The 24908-nt window shown below is 33.9% G+C and overlaps 1 protein-coding gene across 2 annotated transcripts in view; it reads right to left on the minus strand.

Annotated features, from left to right (window-relative positions):
* Nucleotides 1-24908, minus strand: part of ASB3 (ankyrin repeat and SOCS box containing 3) — a 173761-nt gene that overhangs the window by 66228 nt on the left and 82625 nt on the right. For both annotated transcript variants that reach the window (XM_077134213.1, XM_077134214.1), the window contains exons 4-5: nucleotides 2634-2746; nucleotides 1905-2040 (exon numbers count right to left, since the gene is read on the minus strand). In XM_077134213.1, coding sequence (XP_076990328.1) covers nucleotides 1905-2040; nucleotides 2634-2746 — 249 coding nt within the window. The remainder of the gene's footprint in view (nucleotides 1-1904; nucleotides 2041-2633; nucleotides 2747-24908) is intronic.

Below are 24908 nucleotides of genomic sequence, written 5' to 3' on the forward strand. Positions count from 1 at the left end.
TCAGCATGTAAATATTTGTAAAAGTTGAAAATAGCAATATTGATTTTAACAGTTTTGAAAATAGGAGATTTCACCTAATCTTTATCAGTGAAAAAGAATGTTTTAAACATGTAATGTTATTACATGACCATGAGAATTTAAAATTCTGGAATATATCTCTGAGGAAAAATCATCATCAAGGGGAACAATATTATCCTTTATTTAAAGTGATGTTCCATAAATGCACAAATAAACCAAAGTCCTGAGATGAGAAAAAACTATGCAAAACACAAATGGTAAATTAGTTTATAGAACCTGCAGAATTTTCAAATGAACATTCAATGTGTCTAGACAACTAGAATCTTCTTGACTTATACTAAGTGGATGCTTCACCTCAGAGAGAAGCAAATATCATTAATGAGAAAAGACTAAATTAAGAAAGAAACCCAATTAATTTTGTTATTAATCGGTGTTCATTTTGATTGACAATTTCAAAATATCAGAAAGAATAAGGAAAAGTCTCTTAAGGACTACAATTTTAAAAGTCGGAAAAATAATGGATAATTCACTGAAAGGAAAACCATTTTAAGGAGTTGGAACATATATAGTTAGTTACATTATAAACGTCCCTTCTCAACTGGTTATTGAAAGCTATTCAGATAAGAGAGAAGGAAAACCAAGAAAAAAGCAAACACTTAGAGCTCCAGATAACAGGAGGCAGAATCAGCAAGAGAAAGCCATTAAGGTATAGTTTAACCTATTCTGTTATAAATATTTTTATTAGTTAGACACTAATATCTGAAATTTGTGGGACTGGAAGTCATAAATTACATTAGGGCAATCCTCAGGAAGGCACAATATAGTAGAAGGAGAAAGACCAGAAATCAAAAGGCCTGGGTTCAAACCCTGACTTTACCAGGAAATATCTTCTAGATCTTTGTTTGGAAAGGCCTCAGTTTAGTTTGCCTAGGTGCCTGGGACTCAATCTAAACAATAACAACATTTGAATAAATTATTTGGAGATTCCTCTCAATTCCAAGGATTTATAGACCCAATATTTATAACAGACACCTGAAATTAGCACTCATTGTTCTTTTACTTCTTACAACTTGAGTATTTATAGACTTGTTAGTAGAAGGTAGAAATAAGAAATACATGCTGTTGAAATAAATGGTTTTGTATATTTGGAGGTAGTTTAGTAAAAAAAAAAAAAACAAAAACAAAAAAAACCTAGGCATTAAAAAAAAAGGGGGAATCTGGTAGTATTTCCCTTTTCCTTTCAACTATCCATGCTTCTTCAGGCAGCAGCACATAAAAAGTGATGGGGAGAAATTTAAAAGCCGCAACAGTACAAACATTTGGTTACAGAAATGTCACAGAGTAAGAATGATACCTCAGCACCATTTCTCTGGCAAAGGTGAATGTGTAATGGTTGTCAGGGAGAAAGTTCAAGCAGGTTTATGTTGCTATTAACATAATAAAGTATGCAAGCATACTTTGAAATAAACTCATTTAAATAACAATGTAATTGATCAAAATATACAATTTAAAGGTTTTATACACAAAATAGCTATCTAATAATTTAATTAAGCACAAAATGGTTTAGTACCCTAGAAATTTGGAATTGCTCAAGTCCTTATAAGAAAGGACAGCCCCATCATTCCACTTGCCAATAAACTTGCTTTGGTGATAGATCATTATATTCCTACTTAAGATAAATTAGTACCTGTGCATTATGTTAGTAATAGACTTTAGTAACCAGGCTTATAAATCAATTTGTATTTATTCTTATTTGCCTCTTACATAAAACCATAAATTTCCCACCCGGAATTTTATCTAGTCAAGAATTATTCTCCTTAGGAAGATACAGAGTTGAAACTGATGATCTTAATAGTACAGAGGCTAATGTAATGGATTAATCTTACCTGATGAAATAAGTATGCTCAAGCTTTCTAGCTTGCCATACTGAGCAGCCACAAATAAAGGCGTGATTCCAAAGTCATCCTGGCATTCCTTGTTTGCTCCTTTTTTAAGAAGCAATTTTATGATCTCAGCATTTTCCTAAAGCACAGGTTCATATTTTAAATAAGAGAAAACAAAGAAAATAGTATCTTTTTCTTACAGATTTTTTTTTATCCTTCTCAGTAAAAAAAACAAACAAAAAACTAAAAAAGAGGCAAAAAACAATGTATTGTTATATTTGATGGGAAGGAAGTGGCCAGGCAATTAGATTATCTAGTTAGCCCATTAAACATAAATAAATAAAGCACAGACGGATAGGAATTATAATCTGTATAAAATCCTGCAAAATTAGTTTGCAAACCTAAGTACTAAAGAGCTATCACAGTTTCTAAACACATTATAAATAAAAAAATCACTGCTCCAAATCAATTTATATCCCAAATATTCTGATGATTTCTTAACTATGCTATCAACATTTGAATAACTTAATCCCTGCAACCCAAAACCCACTGTAGCTACTAGAGCAGTTGGTTTATTCAGAACAATCATTAGCATTTAGACTGCCTTTTCTGTACTAGATTAACCATCATAAATCACAGGCAACTAGGAAGCAAAAGCTGTATAGAACTGTCATTTTAAAAGGGTAAAACATACAATTTACATGGAAATGAAATAATAAATTCAGAGGATACCTGAAAAGAGGCCTGGTGCAAGGCATTCCATCCACACATAGAATGAGATCCATTAACATTTGCTCCATGTCGAAGCAACAGCCTTAACACATCTATCTGTCCATTCTCAACAGCTGCAATATAGAAGTCAAAAAAATTATTGTCAGCAAAATGGCATGTTTGTAGGACTAGAGACTTTGGTGATGTTCTCACCATGTATTCACCTCAGAACTCACAATGCTGTGATCATTCCAAGCAAAAAAATGAAAACACATACACCTTACGCAATATTGAAACATTTATTGCAATTGTCTTAGCCCAAATACATTACCATACATAATCCTTTCTGTGAGCACATAAAATTATTTTCAATATATTTTAAAAGACACAGAGTGGAAGCATGCAATAAATATTTATTCACTCTAATAATAGAAAAAATATGGTTCTATTATGTTAAAAATACAATGGCAGTGAGGCAGAGGTAGGAGGCTGTACCAGTCTGGAGAAACATAAAGGATTAAAAACTTTGCTATCATTATCATGTGATCACAAATGATGAAAGTCACTAACAAAGTAAAAGTGCAATATTTCTAGTTCTGCATCTTAGATTTTTTGTCACCATCATAACAAACATTATTAAAATGTTCTATATGCATCAACAAAAATATAGTAAAACTTTCTCACTTATTTGAACTAAAAGGGGACTCTAGATTAAAGTATGCTGTTAAAGAGATACATATTACTTATATATAATAACTGAAACTAATAACTCCCAAGTTGTTGCTAAACTAGATTCTCTGAAGGAATAGTTTGTTTGCCTACAGACAGATACCTAAAAATCATGTGCCCTTTTACTAATTTCACCAAATTATTCTGTTTTTTTACATATCTAATTTAATATTAGGACAAGGTATGTTTAGTCTAATATGATAAAGATATAACAATTCATAAATTCTACCTATTGAAGCTAAGCATGTATATACTAGAATATGGAGAACATGCCAAGTTGATACAATATGCAAGTGGGGCTAAAGCTTCCAGGATGTATCTTTCAAAGAATTTTACTATAAAGGTGGCAGTGATTCTAGAGAGGTTCAAATACAGAGTTAATGAAATGACAGAATGCTGGGATAAAACTCTAGTAATAAATAAAATAAGTACATACACAAATTAGCAAATAAGATACATTGTGAATGGCTATAGGTGTGAGGCTATTACAAGAACATCTTTAAATTATAAGTTCAGGGAAATAATAGTATCTATAAAAAGACAGTCAGCTGATATATATATATATATAAAACGTTTGACTTTGCATGCTTGAGTATGGGAAAGGAGGTTTAAAAACAAATGAGATTTGGGGAAGTAAAGACACTTCAAGCATGCAAGTTATTCTGTATCTTCTACTACAGTAGGAGGCAGGAAGTGGGAATCAACAACTCTTGGTCATAAATTTAGAAAGGCAATAAACATTTGGAAGAAGGGCCACACTTGAAAAATGCTAATATAGATGAAACTATGGGAAAGATAAAATCCTTAAAGGCATGAAACAAGAAATGATAAATGCACTCATTACTATTCAAGATGAGTAGCATACCACGGATAATCTATTAATTTTATATATTGAATTTATACCTAACTTCTCCCTGTAAGGACTCTCTGAAACCCTTTAATCAAGAATTGTCCTACCATGATTGTTTCAGAAATTTAACCACAATGTTTAAGATAGTATAACTGTAAGAAATTTAACGCAACTTATCTTATTTCCAAGTTAACATTCAAGGACATTTTACCAAGGAGAGAACAACAGTTTTTCAAGCTAAATTATTTTTCTATAATCAAACTAAAATCAATCTAATTTCTGGCAGAGGTTATCCATGAGAAAAATAAGAAAATCTGTTTCATATCAAATTCAAACATCAGTATCCATGATTGCTAGCAAAAATCATTCCATGGCCAAATTCTGAGTTGAAGATTAATATGTTGGTGATGGCAATATATGAAGTAGAGTAAAGATAGCTTTTCATGACTTAGGCTGACCTTATAAAAATGAAAGGAAAAAAATTTGTTTTGACTATTAATTATAGTCTAGAGTCAAACAGAGAAAAGAACTCTTCACATTTAATATTTAAAGTACAGTACCTTCTCAATTGGTTATTCAAAGCTATTCAGAGAGACAGAAGGAAAACTAATCTAATCTGTGCATCTCTACTAGAAATATTTCCCAATGTAAAAGAAATCTAAACAAGAACAGGTAAATAGCATTTCTAAAGCTCTTGCTAATTACTTCAAACTAACAAACTTTAATGATCAATAATTGAGAAATATCTCAGATGTGGGGAGGATATGGAATCAGAGGCTAAGACACATTCCAGAATTCCATATTCCAAAAAGGAAGAAGGCTACCTCCTTTCATGAGATAGGAAAAAAAGATTAAGGATATCAAACTTCTACACAGAGTACAATGCAAAATACCATTGTACAGTTCTTTCCTGATGACTTAGCATTATTGATTCAATTGGGTGGGGTTACTTTGCTGTTACCGACATGTTTATCATTTCTTTCTATTACCTAGATAGCTCTCAAGACAGAAACACTCTTCTAATACTTGGGTGTGTTCTACATCCTTTTACACTCATCTGTCCAGAGAATACAAAAGTACCCCATCTGTACAGACGCTTGACTGGTTGACTCTTTGTTCCTGGAAAAGAACTGTGTAGACTATTTTAGATGCTGGATAGTTTTCAAGTATACCCTTATATTTGATTTTCTCAGTAGGACTGAGAAAGTATGTCAGTAGGAAACAATGACCAAACCCAAAAGATGTATAGAACATTGTACCACACAAAACAGTGAGCTCTTCTCAAGAGCTTATGGATAATTCTCCAGGATAGAGAAATTGGGTCACAGTATGTTAGGTCACAAAATGAATCTTAATAAACTTAAAAAGATTGAAATTATACAAAACAGTTTCTCTAAATATAATGGAATGAAGATGGAAATGAATAACAGGCAGAGGAATGGAAAATTCACAAATATATGTTGGTTAAATGACACATTGTTAATCAATGAGTCAAGGAAGGAACTGCAAAAGAAATTAGTAAATGTCTTGGGATGAATGAAAACGAGAATACAACATATAAAAACTTACGGATGCAGCAAAAGCAATGCTGAGAGGAGAATTTATAGCCCCTTTGCTATAATGCCTACATTGAAAAAGAAGAAAGAGCTAAAATCAAAGACTTAACTGCACACCTGGAGGAACTAGAAAAAGAACAGCAAACTTATCCCAAAGCAAACAGAAGGAAAGAAATAACAAAGATTAGAGCAGAAAGAAATGAAAGTGAAAATAAACAAAAATCAGAATCAGCAAAGGCAAACTTGGTTTTGAGATCAATAAAATTGAAAAACCTTTAGTTAGCCTGACAAAGAAAAAGAAGAGAAGATGTAAATAAATAAAATCAGAAATGGGGGGGGGGGCGTGACTACTGCCCCCACAGAAATAAAAAGGTGGCTTTATAAGTGAATTCTACCAATCACTCCAAGAAGAATTAATATTAATCTTACTCAAACTCTTCCAGATAATTGAAGAGGAGGGAATGTTATCTAACACATCCTAGGAAATGAAAATCCCCTTAATACCAAAGTCAGATAAAGATACCATAAGAAAAGAAAAATTCAGGCCAATTTCTCTAACAAATAAAGATGGAAAAAAAATCTCAAAAAATACCTGCAAATCAAATCCAAAAGAACATTAAAACAATTATACACCATGATCAAGTGATTTTATCACAGGAATGCAAGGAAGGTTCAACACAAGAAAATCAATTAGTATACATTAATAAACCAAAGAGGAAAAACCACATGAACATCTAGATCAATGCAGAAAAGGAATGTGATTAAATACAGAATCCTTTCTTGACAAAAACACTTCTAAAGCTAGGAAAGAAGGAAACTTCTACAACATGATACAGGGATATATGAAAAACTCACAGCTAAAATTGCCACTCAATGGTGAAAGACTGAAAAGTTTCCATTTAAGATCTGGAACAAAATAAGGATGCCCAGTGTACCAATGTTATTCAACACTGGGCTAGAAGTTCTAGCTAGGGACGTTAGGAAAGAAAAAGAAATAATAATAAAAAAAAAATCCGATTGGAAAGGAAGAAGAAAAACTTACACTATTTGCAGAAGTCATGATCCCATGTATAAAAAGTCCTGGAAAATCTACAACAAAGCTAAGTTGAGCAAAGTTGTGTTATATAAGATCAATGTGTAAAAATCAGTAGCATTTCTATATACTAGTAATGAGTAATATGAGGAGGAAATCAAGAAAAAGAAATCCATTTACAACAGCAAATAAAAGAATCAAATATCTAGGAATAAATTTAACCAAGGATGCTACGTACCTATATACAGAAAACTAGAAAACCTTACTAAAATAAATCAAAGATCTAAATAAATGGAAGGATATTCCATGTTCATGACTTAAATATTGTTAACATGTCAATTCTAACCAAACTGATTTACAGACTCAATGCAATCACAATCAAAATTGGGACAGCCTATTCCGCAGAAATGGAAAAGCCAACTATCAAATTTATTTGGAAGGGGCGGGGTCCCAAATAGCCAAAAACATCTTGAAAAAAAGAAGAATAAAGATGGAAGACTCATACTCTCTGTCATTAAAGTGTATTACAAAGATATAGTGGTCAAAACACTTGGTACTGGCATATGGATACACTGACCAATGAGATCGAATTGAGAGTTCAGAAATAGATCCTCACATCTATGGTCAGTCAATTTTTGACAAGGCTGCAAAACAATTCAACTGGGACAGAACAGTCTCTTCAACAAATGGTGCAGGGAGAATTAGATATTCATATACAAAAGAATGAAAAAGGACACCTAACTCATACCTTAAACAAAAATTAACTAAAAATGAGTCAAAGACCTAATTATAAGAATCAGGACAATAAAACACCTAAAAGAAAATGTGGGGAAGTATTTTCAAGTTCTTGTGGCAGACAATGGTTTCTTAGACTTTACAACCAAAGCACGAGCAATGAAAGGAAAAAATAGATAAATGGTGCAACCTCTTCAAATTAAAAGCCTTTGTGTTACAAAGGACTTTGTCAAGAAAGCCAAAAAGGCAGCCTACTCAACAGGGGAAAATATTTGGAAACCACATATAGGATAAGGGTTTATATCTAAAATATATAAAGAAATCCCACAATTCAACAATAAAAAGACAAACAACCCAATCAAAACATGGGCAAAAGGCTTAAATAGACATTTCTCCAGAGAGGAAATACAACTGGCTAAAAAGCCCATGAAAAGATCAAAACCACAACAAGCTATCATTTCATACCTACAAAAATGGTCACTATTATAAAAAAAAAAAAAGGAAACTACAAGTATTGGAGAGGATGTGACAAAATAAGAACATTCATTTATTGCTGATGGAAATGTAAAATGATGCAGGTTCTGTGAAATACAGTTTGGCAGTTCCTCAGGAAGCTAAGTATAGAATTGTCATATGATCCTGCAATCCCACTACTAAGAATATCACCAGAAGAAAGCAGACATTTGCATAACGATGTTCATAATGGCATTATTCACAATTGTCAAAAGATATAAGCAACCCAAGCGTATCAACTGATGAACAGATAAACAAAATGTGGTAAATATATATAATAGAATATTATTTAGCAGTAAGAAGGAATGCAGTTTTAATGCATACAACATGGATGAACCTTGAAGACATTATGTTGAGTGAAGTAAGCCAGATACAAAAGGCCAAAAAGCCAGAAACAAAAATCATGAACTAATTATAATAAACAAACTCACAGAATTAGAATCTAGAATATATAATACCAGAGATAGAATGATGCTAGAGAATGGGAATTGATGCTTAATTTGTGCAGAATTCAGTGTCAATGTTTGGAAATGATAGAGGTGATGGTAGTGTATTACTGTGTGAGTAACAGTGCTAAGTTATGTGTGTGAATGTTGTTGAAAGTCAAAACTGAGTCATGTATGTCACTAGAAGGAAAGCTAAAGGATAAAAGATGGGACTTTATAACACAGTGAACTCTGTTGTGGATGATGACTGTGATTAATAATATTGATATAAGAATGTTCTTTCATGAGCAATAACAAATGTACATCACCATTACAAGGTGTTAATAACAGGGTGATATATGGTAAAAAAAAAAAAAATACATCTAACACAAACTATGGTCTATTATTAAGAGTAACATTTCAATATTCTTTCATCACTTATAACAAAGGTACCACAGCAGTGTTGTGTCAGTAAAAGGGCGATACAAAGCGTTTGAGGTTATCCTTTTTGAAGTAATAAAAATGTTCTAAAATTGACTGTGGGGATAAATGCACGGCTTTCAGGGCCACTCATTATATACTTTGGATGGACAGTATAGTTCGCAAACATATGTCAATAAAACTGCTTCAAAAAAACAAAAACCGACACAAATTCAAGAGGACCAGCCAGTATATGAACTGCCCATTACAACAACAAGCTAAGTTTTTCAGAAAAAGATAACAGATTTCAAGTCTCTAAATGATAGCATATATCTCTAAAACTATCATCTCCAAAGACCAAAGTCAAAGTTTGTAGAATCAAAACACAGTCAACAGGGACAGGTCCAAGACAGCAGCTTAGTGAGGTGTAGAATTGAGTTCATCTTCCAGAGTAGCTACTAAATAGCCAGGAACAGTACAGAACAACTGCTGGGATGATATCAGTGACCGGACACACGGCATACATCAGTCTGGACAAGCTGAACCGACTGTGATGCCACCCAGAACCATGAGTCTCCCAAGCCGCAGAGACTGGTGCCCTCCCCCACAGGCTGATTTCTGGAGGGGAAAAGAAAGAAATTTTACTAACAGCAAGGGGCTGAACTCAACCAAGCTCCAACTTTGGAATTAATTAACAAATTTTGACTACTAAAGATAGACCCCCAGCTCAGCTGAACCTCAAGTAAAAGCTGAGGTTGCTGGTTTCTGCCCTGGCACAAAGCGGGCAGAGCTAATGGAAAAAGAAAAAAATACATTTTTTTCAGACTGGACAGCACAAAATATTGAAAAGGTCAGGGTCCTGAAGGGAAGGAGGGGGCACACAGGACCTGGAGATGCATAGAGCAACATACTAACTTAAGCCTTTCATTGGCAAACCCAAGGAACTGGGGTTCTGCTCTGAGAAGGAATTTTTTTTCTTTTCTTTTTTGTGGCTGTGTTTCTATGGCTGACCTGTCTTTGCTTTCAACTGCAAGGCTTCTCAGACTACAGCTGCCCCAGGCAAGGGCGGAATTAAGCTTGTCTGAGAGGCAAAGAGGTTGGTCAAGTGAAAGGAAGTAATTCCCTAGAGGATGTGCCTTCCCCAGGAGAGGGTTGGAGCCCAGCTCAGATGGAATCCCTTCCTCAAGGAATTCAGAACCCAGGGTCTGGAAAACTGGAGCAATTAAAGCCAGCCTACAACCTCTGCTCTGTGTGGACCATGCCCCAGCAGGGAGAGTCTGCTGAAGTTAAAGATACCACATCACCTTATGCTGGAGGGACCTGCAGGCAGACAAGCACCATACACTGGGCAGGATAAGAAAAACACAGACTCATGACGCTTCATAGGAAAGTCTTACAAACTGCTGGGTCTCATTCTCAGGGACTGATGTAGGCGACTCTTTTCGTCTGAGAGGAGGCCAGTCCAGTCTGGGAAAATCTGATTGGAGTCTATAATACCTAAGTAGACTCTCCTAAGGAAAAAAAAAAAAAGGAACCATACAGGGAGGGCAAGAAACAAGAAAACAAGAACTGAAAAATTCTGATCTTTAACAAAACCTAAGCTAGAGGTCTAGAATAAGCTGAATTGAATGTCAAAGAACAGATAGACAACATAGTCATCCAGCATGAAAATCCTAGGTAACAAAGTGAAAACAATCTCCAGAATAAACTAATTAAGGAAATTAAATGTCTAGATGCCAGCAAAAAATAATAATTCATACTAGAAAAATTGAAGATATGGTCCAGTCAAAGGAACAAACCAACAATTCAAATGAGATACAGGAATTGAAATAATTAATTCAGGATATTCGAACAGACATGGAAAATCTCATCAAAAAATCAAATCAATGAATTGAGGAGGATATAAAGAAGGCAAGGGATGAACAAAAAGAAGAAATCGAAAGTCTGAAAAAACAAATCACAGAAATTATGGGAATGAAAAGCACAGCAGAAGAGATGAAAAAACAGTGGAAACCTACAATGCTAGATTTCAATACGCAGAAGATAGGATTAGTGAACTGGAGGATGACCATCTGAAATCCAACAAGCAAAAGAAAATATACAGAAAAGAATGGAAAAATATGATCAGGGACTCAGGGAATTGAATGGTAACATGGAAGTACATAAATATACACGTTGTGGGTGTCCCAGAAGGAGAAGAGAAGAGAAGGGAAAAGGGGGACAAAAACTAATGGAGGAGGGCAGGCCACAGTGGCTCACCAGGTAAGAGTGCTTGCTTGCCATGCCCAAGGACCCGGGTTCGATTCCCGGTGCCTGCCCATGTTAAAAAAAAAAAAAAAACTAATGGAGGAGATTGTCACTGAAAATTTCCCAACTCTACGAAAGACGTAAAATTACAGATACAAGTAGTGCAGCGTACCCCAAACAGAATAGATCCAAATAGACATACTCCAAGACACTTACTAATCAGAATGTCAGATGTTAAAAAGAAAGAGAGAATCTTGAAAGCAGCAAGAGAAAAGCAATCCATCACATTCAAGGGAAGCCCAATAAGACTATGCATAGATTTCTCAGTAGAAACCATGGAGGCAAGAAGACAGTGGTATGATATGTTTAAAATACTAAAAGAGAAAAACTACCAAGAATTCCATATCCAGCAAAACTGTCGTTCAAAAACAAGGGTGAGAGCAACACATTTTCAGACAATCACAGAGAATTTGTGACCAAGAGACCATCTTTGCAAGAAATACTACAGGGAGCACTAGAGACAGATAGAAAAAGACAGCAGAGACAGGTGTGGGGAACAGTGTAGAAATGAAGACTATCAATAAGGGGAAAAGAAGTAAAATTAGATATGACATGTAAAATCCAAAAGGCTGGGCAGGCCACGGTGGCTCAGCAGGCAGAGTTCTCACCTGCCATGTCAGAGACCCAGGTTTGATTTCATGTGCCTGCCCATACAAAAAAAAAAAAAAATTCCAAAAGGCAAAATGGTAGAAGAAAGTACTGCCCTTACAGTAATAACACTAAATGTTAACAGATTAAACTCCCCAATCAAAAGACATAGACTGGCAGAATGGATTTAAAAACAGGACACATCTATATACTGTCTACAGGATATGCGTTTTAAACCCAAGGATAAACATAGGTTGAAAGTGAAAGGTTGGGAAAAGATATTTCATGCAAACAACATTCAGAAACAGCAGGAGTAGCTATACTAATACCCAACAAATTAGACTTCAAATGTAAAACAAGTTAAAGAGAAAAATTCAACAAGAAGACATAACAATCATAAATATTTATGCACCAAGCCAGAGTGTTCCAAAACATGAGGCAAATGTGAAATAGATAAAATATGTGAAAAGAGAAATAGATAACATCTACCATAATAGTTGGAGACCTCAATTCCCCACTCTCATCAATGGACAGAACATTTACACAGAGGACCAATAAAGAAACAGATAATTTGAAAAATACAATAAATGAACTAGACTTACTAGACCTTTATAGAACATTATACCCCACAACAGCAGAATACACTTTTTTTCTCAAGTGCTCATGGATCATTCTCAAGGATAAACCATATGCTGGGTCACAAAGCAAGTCTCAATAAAGTAAAAAAGACTGAAATCATACAAAATACTTTCTCAGACCATAAAGGAATGAAGTTGGAAATCAATAATAGGTAGAGGACCAGAAAATTCACAAATATATGGGGACTCAACAACACCCTCCTAAACAACCAGTGAGTCAAGGAAGAAATTACAAGAGACATCAGAAAATATCTTGAGGCAATTGAAAATGAAAACACAATGTATCGAAATTTAGGGGATGCAGCAAAGGCAGTGTTAATAGGGAAATTTATTGCCTTAAATGCCTATATCAAAAAAGAAGAGCAAAAATTAACTGTTCACTTGGAAGAACTAGAAAGAACAGGAAACTAACCCAAAGTAAGCAAAGGAAAGAAATAACAATGATTACAGCAGAAATAAATCAAATTGAGAACATAAAAATACTCAAGAATATCAATAAAACCAGAAATTGGTTCAATGAGAAAAAATCAATAAGATCGATGGACACTAAGCGAGCTTGAGAAAAAGAAGAGGATGCAAATAAATAAAATCAGAAATGGTAGAGGAGACATAACGACTGACCCCACAGAAATAAAGAAGGTAATGAGAGGATACTATAACAACCTTATGTTAATAAACTAGACAATATGGATGAAATGGACAACTTCTTAGAAAGGCATAAACAACCGCATTGACTCAAGAAGAAATAGACGACCTCAGCAAACCAATCACAAGTAAAGATACTGAATTAGTCATTAAGAGGCTCCCAAAAGAAAAGACAGTTTCACATGTGACTCCTACCAAACATTTAAGAAAGAATTAGTACCAATCCTGCTCAAACTCTTCAAAAAAACTGAAGAGGAGGGAAGGCTACCTAAATCATTCTATGAAGCCAACATCATCCTCATACCAAAGCCAGACAAAGATACTACAAGAAAAGAAAATTACAGACCAATCTCTCTAATGAAAATAGATGCAAATATCCTCAATACAGTTCTTGCAAATCAAACCCAGTAGCACATTAAAAGAATTATACATCATGACCAGGACCAGGTATGCAAGGATGGTTCAACATAAGAAAATTAATTAATGTAATACACCATACCAACAAATCAAAGCAGAAAAATCACATGATTATCTCGACTGATGCAGAAAACACATTTGACAAAATTCAAGATCTTTTCTTGCTGAAAACACTTCACAGGATAAGAATAGAAGGGAACTTCCTCAACATGATAAAGAGACTACATGAAAAACCTACAGCATCATCTTCAGTGGGGAAAAACTGAAAACTTTCCCCCTAAGATCAGGAACAAGACAACATGTCCACTGTCACCACTGTCTTTCAAGATTGTGTTGAAAGTTCTAGCCAGAGCAATTAGACAAGAAAAAGAAACACAAGACATCAAAATTGGAAAGGGAGAAGTAAAACTCTCACTGTTTGCAGGTGATATGATACTACATGTCAAAACCCCCCAAAAATCCACAGCAAAACTACTAGAGCTAATAAAGGGGTACAGTAAAGCAGCAGGTTATAAGGTCAACACTCAAAAATCTGTAGTGTTTCTATACACAATTAATGAGCAATATGAGGGGGAAATTAAGGGAAAAATTCCATTTACAATTGCAACCAAAAGAATAAAATATTTAGGAATGAATTTAACTAAGGATATAAAAAACTTATACAAAGAAAACTACAAGAAATTGCTAAAAGAAATCACAAAAGACCTAAATAAATGGAAGGGGGCACTGTGTTCTTAGATTGGAAGACTAAATATAGTTAAGATGTCACTTTTACGTAAATTGATTTATAGATTCAATACAATACCAACTAAAATCTCAAATTTTAGAAGATAGAACTGAACAAATGAATATGAATGCTGAATCATTAAACTGATATTTCTTTTAGTCTTCAGTAGGTTAGAGCAGCTAGAAGCAAAAACCTGAAATTGTGAGTTTTTAACCCATGTCAAATTCTGAAATATGTTCTACAACTAATTGTGGTGCTGTGCTTTGAATTTTATAGCTTTTTTGTATGTATGCCATTTTTCACAAAAAAGAAGGAAAAAAATTCAATTGTGATGATAAAAAAATATTTCAGTGTTCTGGTCTCCTATATTCTGGGGAGCATATCGTAGCCCTTGACAAACTCTGGGTCTGCCTTGTAACAACTTGTTGAAGAGTGCTTTGAAAACTATTCCTTTTTTATTTCTTGCTTTGTATATGTGTTATACTAGACAATGAAAAAAGTCAAAAATAAATAAATAAATAAAAGAGTGTATGAAGAGGGCCAGGCCCTCGATCTCAGGGCTTGCCCTTATGAAGAATAGCTAAGCCTACTTGTGATTATGCCTGAGAGTCACCCCAGAGAACATCTTTCATTGCTCAGATGCGGCCTCTCTAAGCCAACTCCACAGGTGAACCCACTGCTCTTCCCATGACATGACTCCCAGGGGTGTACATCTTCCTGGCAGTGGGACATAACTCCCGGGATGAGCCTGACCCTGGCAATATGGGACGGAGAAAGCCATCCTGAGCAAAAGGGAAAGAGAAATGAAATAAAGTTTCAGTGGCTGAGAGATTTCAAACAGAGTTGAGAGGTCATTCTGGAGGTTATTCTTATGCAATATATAGATATCCCTTTTCCTTTCTGGTATAGCTAGAGGGAAATACCTGAAACTGCTAAACTGTAATCCAATATCCTTGATTGGATTACAGTTCTTTTGGGGTATGTCTGTGATTGTGAAAACCTGATTGTGAAGTGACTGGCACTTCCTTTATCCAGTGTATGGACAGATGAGTAAGATAAAATAAATAAATAAACAAACAAACAAACAAACAATGGAAGTGGGGGCATGGGATGTTTGAGGTGTTTTTTCTTTTTTTAAATTTTTTTTTTAATTTTTTTTGGAGTAATGAAAATGTTCAAAAATAGATTGTTATGATGGATGCAGAGCTATGTGATGATACTGTGAACCTCTAATTGTATACTTTGGATAATTATATGATAGGTAAATATATATCTAAATAAAAAGGAATGCATGTAGAGCTGGACTCACTCTGCTACTATCTAGAGCTGCATTCTCCATTACAGAAGCCATTAGCCACACTAAATTTAAATTTATAATTAATAAAATTAAAAATTCAGTTCCTTAATCACACTAGCCACATTTCAAATGCTCAAGAGCCATACACGGCTATTGACCATCACACTGGACAGTGCAGATATAGAACATTTCCATTATCAAAGAAAATTCTATTGAACAGCACTGGTCTAGAATTTAGAACCCAACTGAATAGGAATTTAACCTAGAATACCAAGCACACCTATTTCCAAGATGCATATCTGGTAATGGGAACAGAGAGCCTGCTGACACCTGGCCATTCACTGTAGAGCTGATGGCTTACAATAAAATGTTCAAGGACAGAAAGGAAAAGAATAATCCTAAAACCAAAAGTAAGACCTTAAGTTCCTAGAGAGAAAAAGAAATCAGGTTCCTAGCACCTGGTATTAATCTGGTGTCCAACACAGATCAGAACCCAAGGATAAAGAATAAAGAGAAAATAAGAAACCCTACTTTGAAAGGCAAAACTCAGTGTTTCTGGTATACAGAAAAATGGGGAAAAGCTTAAGGTTTCATCTGAGACAACAGAAAAGAAAAAACCAGAGAGCTCTGAGGGTAGAGACATATCTGTTCCAAAAAAGTTTAGCTTACAGTACTGAAGAAACTTCTAAGAGCAAACGTATAAGAAAGTAAGAATGACATAAGAATATAATTTCTTGCAATAATTTCTACAGAAACATTTTATATTTTTAATGAAATAAGTTTTTCCATCTCCTAAATGAAAAGGAAAGAAAAGCAAACAAAAAATATCTGGGAGAATAGCAAAATATTTTTGAAAGCAAAAATAGCAAAATATCCTGAATAGCAAAATATTTTTGAAAATAAGAAATCAAGGCTCTAGAAGCAGCCTTTGACCCACACAAAATGTTCAGCAAAAATGAAAACCCAGGCATGCTGTACACTGAGTGCAGAAACACACCCTACATGAAGACTTCATGAAAGCATGGATTTAAGATAGGATCCCCATCAGGGAGAACTGTGGCAGACCTACACTATATGCACACATAATTGCTGAACCTAACTAGGAATAGTAAACAATGATCATTGTTGAATGCAGCATTCATTACATAAGAAATTGTAAAAAGAGGAATTTTTTTAATATTGTAATTATCTTAATGCTTTTTTAGAAAAATGCCTAGACTATATTCTAAGAAACTACTATAGGTAAGTTCTGAACTAAATGCATATCACAATGAGCTGAGTTTGACATCTATACGTTAGATTTGTGATTCAAATTTTGAAAGTAATTCTACTGAGATGTGCCATGGTCAGGGAGGCTATAGCAAACAATTTAAACACAGGCTGTCTATTGCCTCAAGTTATAGCAGCAGGCTGGCAATTCTTAAATGCAAAGTCTCAGAGATCACCTATATATTCTATTACTACATTTGAATTAAATACAATTTTTAATTTTTAACCTTACCTATATAAGTCCTATATGCATTCTTTTCTTATGCACATCATTTTTCTTTATAATATACAATTTGACGGTAAAATAATCTTTCCACTTCTTACCTAGTCTTTGTAAAGCTTTTCTCCCCCTACCTCTTTTAAGAAGCAAAACAGAACGTACATATGCCTTTTATCTACTAAAGTATTTTTTCAGTCCTGTCGTTATACTGACATCTGGTGGCACTAGAAGAAATTTCAGTGCAATGACAAGTGATTTTTTTCCCCCCAGTATTGCTAATTTATCCTACATGACCTCATATTTATGACATTTTTCCAAGGCTTTATCTATATACAAAGGGTAGAACTATTAAAGGACCAACCTAACTTCAACTGATGACATATATTAGCTGCAATCCTTTTACCTGGAAATGTCACTGGCAAAGATTATTTCATTATTTCAAAAAGGTCACTGGGTAAGTAGGACTGCTCACATTTACTTCATAACTATAGTTTATAAACAGAATGATTACAAAGCAAGTATTTTCTATTAATATATTCATATTTATTATCATAATGTATCTTGGCCATGAATTTTTGATATGATTTTACTGATATTTAGAAATTTTCTAAAATTATAATGAACAGTTACACTTCTGACTTATATTGACAGGAAAAACCACGACTTCATGGGCAGAATTCATTATATTAGGAACACAATACAAAGTTATGGTGAATATTCCAATCTAATTCTACTTGTCAAGAGACAATTCTGGCATGTCTCAGTATCTGACAGATGGAGAGAAGTCTAACAGCCAACTAAATTAGAAATCAGAGATTACAGTCATAAAAACACATCCTTCAGTCACATGCAAGAGGACAAAACCCTAAAATTCCACTATCTACATGTTTTCCCATATGTCTTTCCAGCAGCACAGTCAAGGGAAACATTCGATTTAGATAATATACTCCTAAATTATACCTTCTTCTAAGGTTATTCCACTGAATTCTACCACTTTTTGTATTCAATTCAATTTACTTGATTCAAGTTTTTTGAAATCATTATATTTTGTAGGAAATGTACATGGAAGTTTAGTGTGTTTAAGGACTATGATATGTGCAATCTGCTCTCAAACTTAGAAAACACTGTCACAAATATGGAGAAGAAAATTAGGCTGGCCTCAGACTTCAACTCTAGAACAAACAGATGAAAAAAATTCTCACAGAAGGATCCCCAATCTTGGGATTTGTTCATATGAAACTTAACCCCACAAGGGATATAGCTTTTGCAATGTGACTGTGTGATTGTGAAAACCTTGTGTCTGATGCTCCTTTTATCTACTTTATGGACAAATGAGTAAAACATATGGATTAAAAATAAATAAATAATAGGGGGAACAAATGTTAAAATAAATTTAGTAGATTGAAATGCTAGTGATCAATGAAAGGAAGGGGGGTAAGGAGTATGTCTGTATGAATTTTTTTCTGTTTTCTTTTTATTTCTTTTTCTGAATTGATGCAAATGTTCTAAGAAATGATCATGATAAATATACAACTACGTGATAAAAAAACAAACAAAACAAAGCAAAACATGTATTAAAAAAACAATATTTAGCAAGTAGAACAGTAATATATATATGATTTAGAGGTATGGAACCATCACAAGTAATTTTGATTACTATAAATTACATTGGAATATATTCTTGTCTTGTGCTATTATATAAGATATGCAGCATTTCTACTAAATATGGTGGTACTCATTTTCTTTGAGGTCGGAAAACAAACAAAAAGCCTTGTCTTGACAGCAAATCTTTGTTATAATATGACGATCAAACACATTAAAAATTTGCATTAAAAAAAAATTCTCAAAGAATTTTTGAGCAAACAAGGCACCATCTGCTAGCTTTCTCTCCTGGTTTCCGGTTTCATGAAGCTCCCCAGGAGGCGTTTTCCTTCTTCATCTCCAAAGGCTGCTGTCTGATGGACTCTCTGCTTTGTGGTGCTGCAGCGTTCTCTGCTCTCTCTCAATCTCCCATTCTCCAAAATGTTTCCTCTTTTACAGGACTCCAATAAACCACTCAAGACCCACGCAAATGGGTGGAGACATGTCGTCTCCTAATCCAGCTTAATAACCACTCTTGACTAAATCACATCATCCAGGGAAATGATCTGATTACAGTTTCAAACATACAGTATTGAATACAGATTATTCTACCTTTATGAAATGGGATTTTGATTAAAACATGGCTTTTCTAGGGGGCATACATCCTTTTAAACCAGAACAGTTAACCAAGTAACGTCTGGAAAAATCATGGCAAACTAATTGATGATAAACTTCTAAGCTAGTTAACCATAGAAGACTAAAATAAAATGAGAGAATTAAGAAGATGTTAGAACAGAATGTAAATGTTATTTCCACTAGCAATGAAAAAATGATATAACTAACTAATAAAAGCTGGGAAAGAAAGGGAGAAATATAAGTACAATATAAGGGAGGTACATAAGTACAACATAAGAATAGCGATTTATCCCTAAAAGCTGAGTGCTTAAGTCTATTAAATGAAACTGACTAATAAAATGACAGATTGTATAAATGTATTAAAATTTTATAATTTATATAATTTTGTGATATAATATTTAATAATTAAAGTTTTTAAAATATATTTAATGATTAATACAAGAAAGATAAAAAAACATCCTGTTTTCATAACTGTTCACATTTAAGGAATCACATTTAAGGAATCTATATTTTAAAATATAGAAAGGTATTGTGCTTGTTTGAAACTGTTATGTACCCCAGAAAAGCCATGTTCTTTTAATCTAATCTTGTGGGTACAGATTTATTATGGGTGGGACCTTTTGATTAGGTTGTTTCCATGGAGATATGACCCCCTCCTATCCAAAATGGGTCTTAATTCGCTTATCGGAGAACTTTAAGAGAGGGACATTTTGGAGAGAACACAGATGTTTGGTAATGCAGAAGGAAAATGCCCCAGTAGACACAAGAAGTCAAGAGAGTCCTTTGAAACCAAAAGCCAGAGAGAAGGACAGCAGATGTTACCATGTGCCTTCCCTTGTGACAAAGGAGCCCAGATACCAGTTGCCTTTCCTCTGAGAAGATCTCTTATTGGTGTCTTAATATGGACATTTTTCACAGCCTTAGAATTCTAACTTAAATTCCCTTTATAAAAGCCAACCCATTTCCGATAGCGTTAGCAAGTCGAAACAGGTGAGATCTATAAAATGATAAAAAGATACATCTAGAAACATAAAGGCATACAGACATAGATAAAAGAAAACATTAGAATATGAAAATAATACTTTTTAAATGTAACTCTTAGTGGACTCTGCACTTTCAATCTAGGAAAACTCACACTCACATTTTCAAGAACTGACACATCCTTAACTAAAAATGTTTATTATTCCAATCTGTGAGGAAGATTATTACTCATTCAGTTGAAAAATTAAAAAAAAACTTCTAAAATAAAGATTTTTATTATAATTTATATTAAGATACATAAATGCTAAACATCAGAATTCCTAGTACCTCAAAAGATAGCCCTATGAATAATCACTGATCCATAAAGATACCAGTAAAAGTGAAAATATGTTGGTTTGTTCCATTTTGGAATATATCAGCAGTGTCAGAGTTAAAGATATGCTATATGAGTCAAAGTATGACATATTTTATAGTTAAATATTGAAATAGGCAGCCTCGCCTAATACTGTTTATAAAATACTGTTCTTGTTAAACATTACAGCTATGTTTAAGACTGAAGGTTACACAGAGTAAACAGGGCTTTGGAGTAACAAAAAAGGAACTGCAAACAATCTAGCAAAAGCCAAATCTGCATGCAGTACAATTCTCATGGAAATTGTTCTATGAAGCCACATTGTGTTGGATTTAAGCTTCCAATTTATCAATGTTTTCTCACATACAACAAAATAAAATGGAAATCTATTTTCTAAATAATTATCTCAATTTCCACTCAAAATCTACTCTAAATATATTCTTATTTCCAAAGCAGTTTTACAAATTTATCCTTAGAATATCTATAACGTGTATATAAGAACAAGGGTAGGGCAGTGGAGAGAGAAAAGGAAAAGGTAGAGAAATAAGGAAACACTCATTATTAAAACATAAAACTAAACTGTATGTTAGCAGAAAGACGTTTTAGGACAATTTTCAGGTGAAAAGTTAAGAAGGAGAAGATTCCTGAATGTCCCCTTTCTCACTGTGTTTTCTCAATTTGATTTTTACTGCCATCAAACTTAAGAGTTTCCTGCCAAAGCTCACCTTTATTAAAACCTTGGTACATTCTATATAGGGAAAATACAGTTGATAACTGGGCCAAGAAGACGGTTCTCATAACTTGTAAGGGGACTCGTGGGGGTGGGGAACAATGTACTTCAAAGTTTCAGTTAAGAACAGCTTTGGAAGATAATTCTACAAATGGGAAAGGAAGATATACCAGACGGACAGGCCACTTTTTCATTGTAGTCCAGCTGGCCCAGTCCTTTCTTTTCAACTAGAGATCATCATTTGCAGTTTGTTACTAACATCGAAGTAGTCTGGATTTGGTTTTAATAAAAGAATCTCTTCTATTATAAATTGAGGCATGGATTGCTATGCTCATTTAAAAGAGGTGGAAAGACACGGAAAGCAAAGCAAATTGCTGAAGTTTGTCATATTATTTTTGACAGACAGCAGGCATGACAGCCCAGATTACCTAACTAAAGAGTCACATGCTATTCTTCTACATTATTTTCTTGCAAAAGCTATAGTTATACTTTTCCCTTTCTTTTCCTTTTTTTTTTTAGAACACCCTATTTACTTCCAAACAAAAATCTAATGCAAGTGGCATACTATTTGAGCACCTAAAACTACTATGTGGAGCTATCTTCTTAGGCTTAGAACCACCTGCTTGAGCCAAATTATTTTTGATATTAGCCAAAACAAACGGATTTAGAATGGTAAGTTTGCTAACAAAGAAACTAAATAAATACTGTTACTAAATATAAGTGACTTAAAGCTATTTACTGGTTTAAATTATATTAGGACTGATCCTTCATTAGCAAAAAAAATTGCAAGCTTATGATCCTAAATATAAATCACTGAATATTCTGCATCTCTATTTAATTTTCTCCAAATATATATATAAGTAAGCACAATAATGAATTTCATAAATGGGACTATAATATCTTGAAACTATAAGCTAAGTATGCAAATCAGCATTTCTCAAATAGTTCCATGCAATATTAATGTTCCCTGAGGTAGTCCTAAGAACTTCACAAAGAAAAAGAAAAGTGGAGTGAAAAAAATTTCAAAATGGCAGGATAAATTTAAACAAGTGTTATTTTTATGAATGGTTTTTTCAGAAATTTTCATTCATTTATTCATTCAACAAATTTATTGAATACTTTACCAATACCAGGCCCTATATTTATTTTGCATAGATAAAATTCCTGTTCTCACAGACTGTTCCTTCTAGTGGAGGGATCAGTCAATTAAAAAAGGAAACAAATAAATAAATTACTGTAGTCAGTGACAGAAGCTGTGAAGATATAATAGGATGAGATAAAAGGTCAGGGGATACATAGACTGGATAGACACAGTAAGCTGCATAGCTGTTTTGGGTTTTTTGTTTGTTTGTTTTTTCTACATTGCAGGATACAATGCATAGCATTTTCCAATCACATATGGTCAGGAATGCTTCTGTCAATCAAGACCTATCAATAGCTCAATAAATCAATTCAGGAAATACTACTCTACCCAAAGCATAGACAACAGTAGGACCCAAATTCAAACATAGCTCTTCTGATCCTAAATTCAGTGTTTTCACAGTTTCCTGATCTATGAAAGTGGGAATAATAATAGCACCTATCTCATAGAATCAAGGCGAAGATTAAATTATATAACACCTAACACAAGGTTTGATAGACACACTGCTTAATAAATTATTATTATTATTATTATGGTTCTCTGTACATGAATTATACATTCCATGGTAATTCATTAATCACTCCTTTAATTTACTGAACACTTTACTTCTATCTTTTTTACAGGACAACTCATTTTGTCTGTTTCTTCCTCTATACTGTACAATAGATTCCTCCTCTATAATGTATTTAGAGCGGAGACTCAATGAATGCTTACTTTGTAGTTGTACAGAATATCCCTATGTAGTTGTACAGAATATCCCAAGTGGGTTATATGTGGAAAAAAGAAATTTGAGATATAAAGCAATCTCCCCTCTAGGAAACGCAAACCATATTACAGCATGGCTTCTATGAAACATCTTCATAAAGATATTTTTTACATATTCAAGATATTTCATAAATTAACATCACTAGTAACGGGTCATAGTCTTCTTAATAAGATGCACTAAGACACCATATGTCACTTCAGTGATATTTCTGTCAAAAATGTATAACCTGAACATTATCAAGAAGAAACTTCAGAGAAACCCAAACTGAAGGACATTCTACAAAAGTGGCCTAAACTCTTCCAAAATGTTAAGAATCCTTGTTATAGAATGAACTGTGTCTCCCAAAAAAATAGGTTGAAGTCCTAAATCCCCAGTACCTCAGAATGTGAATTATTTGAAACAGGATCATTGCAGATGGATTAGTTAAATTAAGATGAGGTCATGCTGGACTAAAGCAGGCCCCTTATCCAATATGACTGGTGTTCTCATAAGAAGGGGACAAGAGACAACCAGACACAGGAGAAGAACATCATAGATGACAGATGAAGAAACTGAAGAGTGGAAGATACAAGCCAAGGAACACCAAAGATTGTTAGCAAACAACCAGGAGCTAGGAAGAGCCAAGGAAGTATTCTCTCCTACCAGTTTCAGAAAGAGCCTGGCCCTGCCAATACCTTGATTTCGAGCCTTTAGAACTGCGAACAATAAATTTCTGTTATTTTAATTAAGACTCCCAAATTCATAGTACTTTGTCACGGCAGTCCTAGGAAAGAAACTACGATAATCATAAAAGATTAAGAAAGAATGAAGAATTATTCCAAATTAAAGGAGGCTAAAGAGACATAATGATTAAAGGTTAACAAATGATCTGGGATTGAATCATGGACCAACTTTTATTTTTTATTTATTTTTTTGCTATAAAGGAACTAGAAAAACTGGCAAAATCGAAAAAGGTCTATAGATTAAATAATAGTACTGTACCAATGTTAATTTCCTGATTTTGATCATATGACAATTACATAAGAAAATTTCATTGCATTTAGGAAATTCACTCAAGTATTTAGAGTTAAAGGAGCATTATGTCTGCAACTTAATCACAAGGGATCAGAGAAAAAATACAGGGAGATAAAATGATGAAGCAAACATGCTAAAAGGATAAGTTTTTGTTGAAAGTATATTAGAATCTTTGTGCTGTTTCTGCAACATTCCATAAATCTGAAATTATTTCAAAATAAAATGTTGAACACAAAAGTAAAAGAAAAAATGGAAGAGTGGAAGATACAAGCCAAGGAACACCAAAGGTTGCTAGCAAACAACCAGGAGCTAGGAAGCACATAATCACATGAAAGAATGTTCAACATCACTGGCAATTAGGATAATACAAATAAAAACAACAGTAAGATGCCGCTAAATCCCTATTAGAATTACTAAACTGTAAAAAGCAAAAATAACAACAATAACTGGTAATACCAACTGCTGGCAAGGACATGGGGCAACTGAAACTCTCAAACATTTTTGCAGGGAACACAAAAAGGTTGAGTCAATTTATAAGAAACTTCTAAATTGTCTCCTAAAGTTAAAAACACATTTACCAAAAATAAGTGGTAGGCGGGGCAAGACGGTGGCATAGTGAGGTGTGGAATTTAGTTCCTTCTCCAGAGTAAATAGTCAAGAACTGTATGGAGCAACTGCTGGGGGACCATCAGTGATGAGACACACATCAAACACCAGTCTGGAATG

Source organism: Tamandua tetradactyla, chromosome 17, assembly GCF_023851605.1.
Source record: "Tamandua tetradactyla isolate mTamTet1 chromosome 17, mTamTet1.pri, whole genome shotgun sequence".
NCBI classification, from domain to species: domain Eukaryota; kingdom Metazoa; phylum Chordata; class Mammalia; order Pilosa; family Myrmecophagidae; genus Tamandua; species Tamandua tetradactyla.